This window comes from Ambystoma mexicanum, chromosome 7p, assembly GCF_040938575.1.
Source record: "Ambystoma mexicanum isolate Mex_15411 chromosome 7p, UKY_AmexF1_1, whole genome shotgun sequence".
Classification (NCBI taxonomy): Eukaryota; Metazoa; Chordata; class Amphibia; order Caudata; family Ambystomatidae; genus Ambystoma; species Ambystoma mexicanum.
In genome coordinates, this window is record NC_090939.1 from 386,525,988 (window position 1) to 386,534,716 (window position 8,729).

Here is an 8,729-nt window from a genome sequence, read left to right on the forward strand (position 1 = left end):
CGTCCTCAGCATTGCGGCAGCGTCTGCCTGGGCAATTGTTATTGTTGCTCTATGAAGCCATAACCATCTTTTATAAGAACTTTTACTTGGTTCTACATCTCAGGGGTATTTATTTTTCTTGCCTGACGTTTAAGTTTTCTTAATTTTTTTCTCTCCTCCACAATGCATTTGTTAAATTCGTGTATATGGTTTTTTATCCCACGGTTGGGCCACACTTTTTTTTTCATAGGTTTTTAATAATGGACGATAATCAATGTTGTCTTTTTCTATTGTCGATCCACTTTGTCGATTTAATTTGCATATGGCAGTATATGTAATTGTTAGTTCTTCCACTGCCTTCGCTGACATTGTTAGTCTTGTGCCTCCTTTGCACTCCTCAATCTCAGAAGTCATTGTTGGCCTGAGAGTCCTTATATGTGTCCACTTTGCCTTTAATAAATTGTGATCACTATTAGATGTTTTTACCACCTCGAAATCGACCATAATCCTCAGCATTTCATTAGAGACAAATATGTGATCTAAATTTGCCTTCTGGTTGTTTCTTTCCCACGTCGGAATTGCTGGGCCATCACTAAGCATTGTTGTTTCTAGACTGTGGAGGTCCCATGTTGACATCACCCCCTTCCATAGGTGGCCTTGGACCATGTTTAGGGGAATTTCTTTCATAGTTCCCTTAACAATTTTATTTTTAGGGCAGACTGTGCTCAAGTCCCCACAAAGAATAATACATTTCGGGGCCCATTCTAAGGGTGTTTTTTCTAATATGCTGTTTCCTGTTTTCAGAAAGTCTTCGTTCTTAATTGCCGCAGGATTCCAGTAGGTATTTATCAAGACAATTATTTCGTATTTTGCAATTTTTTTATTGTTGTTGTCTGCCGAAGTTTTTGTCCATCTTAAAACGGATACTTGGAAGTGGGCATTAGAGACTTCTGTTTTTATATGTTGGATTCCCACACCAGATCTAATGGCTGTCATTAAATCTGACACTAGTCGACCCTTGCCGGAAAAGGTTGCTGGGGCTAGGAAGGTTTCGTATCCCTCCAAAAAAGCGTTTGTGAGTTAGCCATGTCTCTTGGAGACATAAGATATCAAACTCCCCAAGATTGACATCACTTTCTGCCAGGAGGTGGCTGAAGCCTCTGGTGTTCCAACTTCCCATTACAATGGTATCAGTCTCATCTTCCGTCCCTCCTCCCAGCACTTGGTCCGTGGACTCCCTAACTTCCCTGGATGGCTAACTCTTTTTACTTAGTGCTTTCGAGATCCACGACCATCTCGCGACCACACCTTCTTCTTCATCCTGAGGGGTGTTCGTTGCTGTTGATCCTTTTTCCCTTGGTAGATCTTCTTGTGGAAATGTTATTGTCAGGCTCCGAGAGGGGGCCTTGGGGAATCTTCCATTATTTAAAGGGTCCAAATAAGGAGTTTTCACTGTTTTTGCAATTGTCCGGTTTCCTCTTTGGGTCGTCTTCTCCTCTGTGTCGAGCTGTAATGGTTTCGAGAGTTTTGAATCTTTCTGTGTCGCCCTTTCCTTAGATCTCCATAAGGGGCCTTTTGAGCGTGCCCGCACTTTCTCCAGTTTAGATTGTGCGCTTTCTTGTGTTCCCGTTTGTTGTTTTCATGATCCGGATGTTTATTTCTTGAGTGGTACTCACACAGATCGTATCCCAACATTTGGAAACTTTCCTGTTCTGCTGTTATCATGGCCCTAATTATTGGAGATGGAATGTGTAAATAGACACAGGGCCTCATTACACGGATGGCGGTAATGGTTAACGTTCACCGTTAATGGTAACGGTGACCGTTAACCATTACTGCCTTACTACGAGGTCCCTTAGTGGGTTGGTGCTTTAACGCCTGCTTTTTGCAGGCGTTAAAAACCAACCCGCTAAGGGACCTTGGTGCTAATTACGGCAACGCAAAATTGCGGTGCCGTAATTAGCACCTTCCCCATTCCCATTATGCCCTATGGGGCAAAAATGGGAATGGGGAAGGGCAGTGGTGGAAGAGGGAATTACCGCCCTGCCAACCTTGGAATGGGGCGGTAATTCCCCCTTCCACCAAGGCGGTGCCGGTATTTTACCGGCATGGACCAAGGTGCTAATAGCACCTTTGTCCATGTGCTAATACCGCCATCCGTGTAATGAGGCCCACAGTCTCTTTTACCCGACGTACTGAATTCCACAAATCTGATATCACCAGAATTGATCTGTCTCAGATTTGGTATACATTTCATGAGGGCCAGTGTGTTCTTCCTGTTCAATATCAATTTATCTCGTGAGTCACCCACACGTTCCAGTTTGAAGGACCTTTCACTTCCAATTTTTTTGCTGTATGGAATATAAACCTCTTTCTCATTTTCTGAGTTGTTATTTCTTTTGTTTCTTAATTTTCTCTCAAGACAAGAGTCTCTTTGATTTCTTTTTCGAGTATATTCTGTCTTTAGCTTGTTAACAGATTTAACTTCCTCCCGGGTCTGGTTTTTCGAGATTCTTTTTGGGCTTCGTGACCTGCTTCTATGATTCCTATCCCTTGGGTTGCATTCTTTCTCTCTGAATGGGGATCCTTTTTTATTTCTTTCTCTCGTTGGTGTTATATCCCTTACGCTGGCCGCTTGAACCCCAGCGACTTTTTCACGCCGTTCTTCTAGGGTGAGAAACGGGCTGTTTTTGTCTTTTTCTACCATTTCGCTATTTTTAACTTCACGTTCTATTATCTCACCTTCCAATTGGTGCATCTCTAGACTGGGATCTATGTCCCCGATTTCGTCGGAGTAAACCGACAACTCCATAATGTCAATGCTTTCTTCGTGGTCTTCAGTGTCCTGTTGGCATACAGTTGACGGTGCGACTTGAACTGGTTTTTCCCCAGTTGGGAGTTCTACTTCGCGAAAAAACACTGATCGCTTTTTCATTTGTTCAGTTGACTGCGTTTTTATTTCCTGGGGATTACAAACTTCTTTTGTCGTCTTGGTGTGAACTTGGTTTCTTTCTAACGCAACTACCCTTTGTCCAGCTTTGTTTACGTTTGTTTTTCCATTTTCAAAAAGCGGGTATGTTGGTTGTTCCCTTGTTTGTAATTTAGAATGTTTTGACTCAGAGTTCTCGTTTTGTGATTTATGTTTTTGCGCCTCAGTTTGAGGCTCTCTTGTTCCTACGTCCTCTGCCGATGTTGTACTTAGCCCATCTTTTTCCAAGGTCAAAACGACACACCCGTTTGAAGGCTGTTTCTTAATTGGTCCCTTCAGTTTTCCCCCTTGTTGGTTTCGTACTTTAGTTTGGGGGACTTTCTTGAGTTCTTCTCTGGGATTTCGAAGGGGGATGTCGCTCTCTTTTGTCATTTGTAGTTCACCCGACTGGTCTCCTGGCTCTCGATCCGGTTTGTTTCCGACTTCCTTTAGTGTGGCCTCAGTCTGAGTAGTGATTGAGTTATTTTCCTGGTTACACCTCAACATTTCTATGTTAGTTTGTTGGCCCGAATCTCTGTTTATTACGTTATTGGGAGCATGGGGTTTTCCCCCCTTTAATTCCATAGCCGTAATAAAACCTTCAACATAGATCATTTTCATGTGGAGCATTGCTACCAAGGTTAATTGGTCCTTTACAGTATCATGTATGGACTCATACAATTTGCGGAATGGGTTCATTGCGATATTTATTGCTGACATTATAGCAAGAATGTTGTTTTTTTTGTTGTTAGTTCCTTCTCGTTGTCGGTGGTCACCGTTGAGGATCTTCTATTTCGCATTGGTGTACTGTTCTCATTGTTCTCTGTCCAGTTCAAAGATCTTCTATTTTGTGGGGGGGATCTTGTGTAAGGACTTGGCATGGAACTATGGCCAAAATCGTTAGCCCTTACAGATTTTTCCCTTTGGAATTCCTCTTCTGTAGTTGTTGTTTTTTCTAAAATGTTATCTTGATTTTTCCTCCCCGATACACCATCCGGTGACAGATCCCTTGGGTTAATTCTCACTTGAGGTATGATTTTGTCTTTCGTTGAAGTTGAAACGACCTTTTCGGCAGCTGGGATCTCCTGTGGTGGATCCCTTATGAGGATCTCACTCTCCCTCGGGGCAATTTCCTCTATTATCCCCACACTGGGCTCCTTCGGTGTGTGTTGGTCGATCTCGTTAATACTATCGAGTGTGATGACTCCCTTAGATGTACAGGAGCTCCCTTTAGCCGGTAGTTTCTGTTTCACCGTAGAACAATCGCTCAAATCTTCATGTGTTTTCTCAATTTGTATGTTATTTTGGGGTGGCAGGTTCATGCCGGGCGACACCCCCTGATATTCTGGATCTTTGAAGTATCGAATTCCTGGTTTTAAGGCAGCTCGAGGGGAGGCTGTTCTCATCCCTGACCATACGAACCTTGGCTCTTGTGTACTGTCTCTTGTTTGGGAAATATCTCCCTCCAGTAACTCAGCATCTGATAGTTCATCCCTTTGGCCATATGATTCCAACGATGTTTTTTTGAAAAATCTGGCTACTGAGTTTACAGAGTGCTTGTTTGCTTTAATCTGAATTTGGCTTTCCTCACCGTTCTTTTAGGTTGTGTCCCTAAGGTGTTTTCCTGAGATGGTTTCCCCTTCTCAATTGATGATTTTGATTTGCTGCCTCTTTGTTTTTGAACTGATTTTTTTGAAGTGTTGTTTGATAGCGGTTTCCTTGGTATTGTACCCTCCTCACTCTCGTGGGGTACATTATTTACTTGCGGGGAACCAATATTCTTGGAATTATTGTCACTTAGAAGGACCTCCTTTTCTTTGTTTACTGAGTCCTCCTTATATGGCTCTTGTTGTTGAGTATTTATTTCTGAGACAGGTTTGTCGCAAATGGTAATTGTATTTGTACTCTTAGAGTCGTCTGTTGTTTTTTTTCCCTCATTACATGTAGGTGGGGGAACGTAGTTTTGGGCGTGACTGTCATCCGAGTCCTCCCTCAATTCTTCAGTCAGTGTTTCCGTTACTGAAATCTCCCCTGTGTTCACACTTTCTTCTAAAAACAATTCATCCGTTGTCGTCACAGTGTCCGGACTCTTCAGGTCAGAACATGACCTCGGCGAGTGGATCTCTATGACGATGTCGATTCGGGAGTTTGTGCTCACATTCGCAATTTGGGTCCGTTGCTCTCCCTGGAAGGCTTCTCCGTGCTCCTTCCCTCCTGCTCGACTCTCGTTTGCCGGTGAGTCCGCTGTAACACCGGAGGAGGGCCGGATGACTTCTCTCCCTCCGGCGTCCGCACAGTGTTTCGCTAGCCTCTCCCTCAGCGGCTTTCATGTCTGTGTCCCTTTCACTTCCCCCCTCTTCCCCCCTCCTCCTCTACTCCCTCTCCTGTGGGCTTCCCCTCTGCTTTTCCGCCCAGACGGAGACGCAAGGGCTGCAACGCCACAGACTCTGCCAAAGCTCCACATTGAACCCCCTTCTCCTCTGCAACCCTATCCGACAGGTAAGCCTCACGATATTTCACTATCGCGGTGGGTGCGGGGAGGCATGGGGGTACTTGTCCAAAGGTGGGGGAGTCGGATTGTTTCTCTTTGTCGAGAACCTCCCATTGTTTTTGCGGGGGAGATAATTGGGAGGGGGGCAACGCCCTCAAACGAGTGTTCTCAGCATTAAGAGTCATATTTGAACATTTAGGGTCCCGCAGGCTCCTAACTTGAAATTCCTGTGGTATCGCCGCTGTTGTGGAGGGCGTGGGCCTGGACGCCGTTGGCGAGTAGGTTTTTTCAAAGGGCTCCTCAGGTCCAACACTGAGTCCTTGCGGCTCGATCGACTGCTTCGCAGAGACCGCCCTGTCTCCTCCATGGGGTCCCGGAAGGTGTCCAGGAAGTCAGGGGAGGTCAAGGGAAGCCTCCGCTCCCCGTGCCTCCACGGACTGCCACATACTGCTTCCAACCTCAGCTTCCAAACTCCACGTCCGCTCCGCGGACTGAGGTGGGTTTTGTAGAGTGGGTCCTCCCACTAGCACAGCACAGTAAAGATAGAGAGCAGACTGCCACAGACTGCTTCCAAACTCTGCGTCCGCTCCGCGGACTGAGGTGGGTTTTGTAGAGTGGGTCCTCTCACTAGCACAGTGGTCTTCAAACTTTTTTGGCTCGGGCCCCCCTGAGCCAAGTTTAGGCAGGCCGGGCCCCCCTAAAAGTGCTGGATGGACAGTATGTAGAAATCGCTATGAACTTTTGCGTGCCGTCACCGCACCCTACTCCCAGTACAGACCCTGGGCTCTCCCCCACCCTACTCCCACCACTATCCCAGTGCTGCCGCCCATCCTGCTCCCACCACAGTCCCATAACACAAACATACACACATCCATACACATTTAAATAAAAAATAAATCACCATAAACATACCTTCTGCAGGGGCCTGCGCGTGGTTGCTATAATGCCCAGCTCCAGGTTGCTCTGCCCGTATGTGCGAGGAGGCGCAGGAGCACCCCCTCGCACATATATATATGCAGTGCCCCAGCCAGCCTTTCCAATGAGCTATGCAAGGCTGGCGAAGCAAAACACCCCCAACGTTGCATGGCTCAGTGGTCATGTGCGGCTGGGGAAATTAACTGTCAAAGGCAAACAGTGTTTCCCTTTGACAGTTCAGCTGGCCCAGGAGCACTCCCTCAGCTGGATAAAGCAGCTGAGGGAGTGCTCAGTGTTTCACTGCGCTGGCTCCTCGGCTCCTCCATAATGGGTGAGGTGGCCAGTGGGTGGATGCCTCCTCACCCATTATGGATGAGTCGGGAGGCTTGGACTGGCCTATAGGGCAATAGGGTGATGACTGTACCAAAAATGCAAAATGCTAGTGTAGGCCAATCAAAATGGGCCACTTTTTTGGCCAATGTGGGCCAGTTTGAGGAGTTGCTTCACTATGCAGCTAGTAGTTTTGACCATTGTTGCTGAATAAATATTCTTTAAATATCACAATTTGTTTACATTTGAATAAAAAACAACCCCTTGGGTACTATTCAGTCTGTGACTAAAGGACTGAATATCCATTTGCAACTGCTGGCCATGTTTTCATTGGCGCCTAAGACCGTTTTATGGCCAATGTGATCTTCCCCCTCCCATTTCCTCCAATCTAAAATAAAAAAAAACATTTTTTTTTTTTTTTTTTTTTTTTTTTTACACATTTCATGCTGAGCTCTGGCGCCCCCCCCAGGAGGCGGCCGCGCCCTCCTGGGGGGGCGCGCCCCACAGTTTGAAGACCTCTGCACTAGCACTAGCACAGCACAGTAAAGATAGAGAGCAGACTGCCACAGACTGCTTCCAACCTCAGCTTCCAAACTCCGAACTAATCAAATTCATCAGTGATGAATGTCAGGCACAGACATCAGCGACTTACAATACATCCCGGGCTCCTACAGGGCATAGGATGCCTGAAAGGTAAACCTATCAAGTTACACATTGACCCCACAGTGCATCCCAGAGCGGTGCGGCACAGGACAGCGTTCCGCATGTGAGATCTAGTTGCCAAGAAGTTACACGAACTGTAGAAGGCAGACATCATAGATCTAGTATCGGGCCCAACACCATGGGTGTCCACCATGGTTGTTACTAAAAAGCCAAAATAACCTGGGAAATTGCGAATCTGTATTGACATGCGCCTCCCTAATGCAGTCATCGGGAGAGAACGGCACATCATCCCCACATTGGATGAATTTGTAACAGACCTCACAGGGTCCCAGTTCTTCTCGAAACTAGATCTCATAACTGGATATCACCAGTTGAAGCTACACCGTGATTCAAGATATATCACAACGTTTTCGACACACCTAGGCCTGAGACGGTATAAATGATTGAGCTTCGGCTATCCTCTGCAGTGGAAGTATTCCAGCAAGCAATCCAAGAAGTCATGCAAATGATACCCGAAGTACTAAACGTCAGTGATGACATCCTCGTACATGGAAGTAACAAAGTGGAACACCTATGCAGACTGGAAATGGTACTTGACAGATTGGAACCAACCACAGAGAAATGTGTGAATTCCTGAAGGAAGAAATTACTTTTTCTGGATACGTATTCAACAGAAATGGTGTGTCTCCTGACCCCCTCAAGGTGGTGGATATCAAAGGAGCATCTCCTCCCATCACCACGACGGAGGTACGCAGCTTCCTAGGCATGGCAAATTACTGCAACAGGTTTACCCTGAATCTGGTAACCATTTCGAAATCATTGAGGGAACTGACCAAGGCCAACATCAAGTGGGATTGGAACACCCGCTGTCAAGACGCCTTCAAACAAATCAAGACCTTGCTGTCGGCAGACACCACCATGGCGTGCTATGATGCCACGCTATAAACAGAATTATATGTGGACGCCAGCCCAGTCGGACTGGGAGCCATCCTGGTCCAGCTGTCACACACAGGAGAGATCAGGCCAATCGCGTATGCATCACGTGTTCTGACCCCAACCGAACAGTAGTACTCGCTCATCAAGAAGGAGACCATTGCAGTCCTCTGGGGTTGCAGACACTTCCCCCTGTACCTACACGGCAAAAGTTCAAGGCATACACTGATCACAAGCCGCTACTGCCTGCATTCACAGGGTCTTCCCCGCACCTGCCTGCCATAATCGTAAAATGGTTGCTGCATCTCCAACAATATGACTTTGAATTGGTGTATCAAGCGGGGGCAGAGAATCCAGCGGCCTTCCTGTCGAGACACCCAAGAAGAGCAACACCACACAAGGTAAAGGAATCAAGGAAGACCGAGGAAAACATCTTCCAAATTGTTAGCA

At 46.4% G+C, this 8,729-nt stretch overlaps 1 protein-coding gene across 1 annotated transcript; it reads left to right on the plus strand.

The window, feature by feature from the left end:
- Positions 1–7,967: 7,967 nt before the first annotated feature.
- LOC138525944 (uncharacterized) lies at positions 7,968–8,291 on the plus strand. Its single transcript, XM_069636242.1, has one exon. The coding sequence runs from the start codon at positions 7,968–7,970 to the stop codon at positions 8,289–8,291; it is 324 nt and encodes a 107-aa protein (XP_069492343.1).
- The last annotated feature ends 438 nt before the right edge of the window (positions 8,292–8,729 follow it).

Excerpts from the sequence above, each read along its gene's own strand:
- LOC138525944 (XM_069636242.1), top strand. The coding sequence starts at position 7,968 with ATGTGTGAATTCCTGAAGGAAGAAATTACTTTTTCTGGATACGTATTC.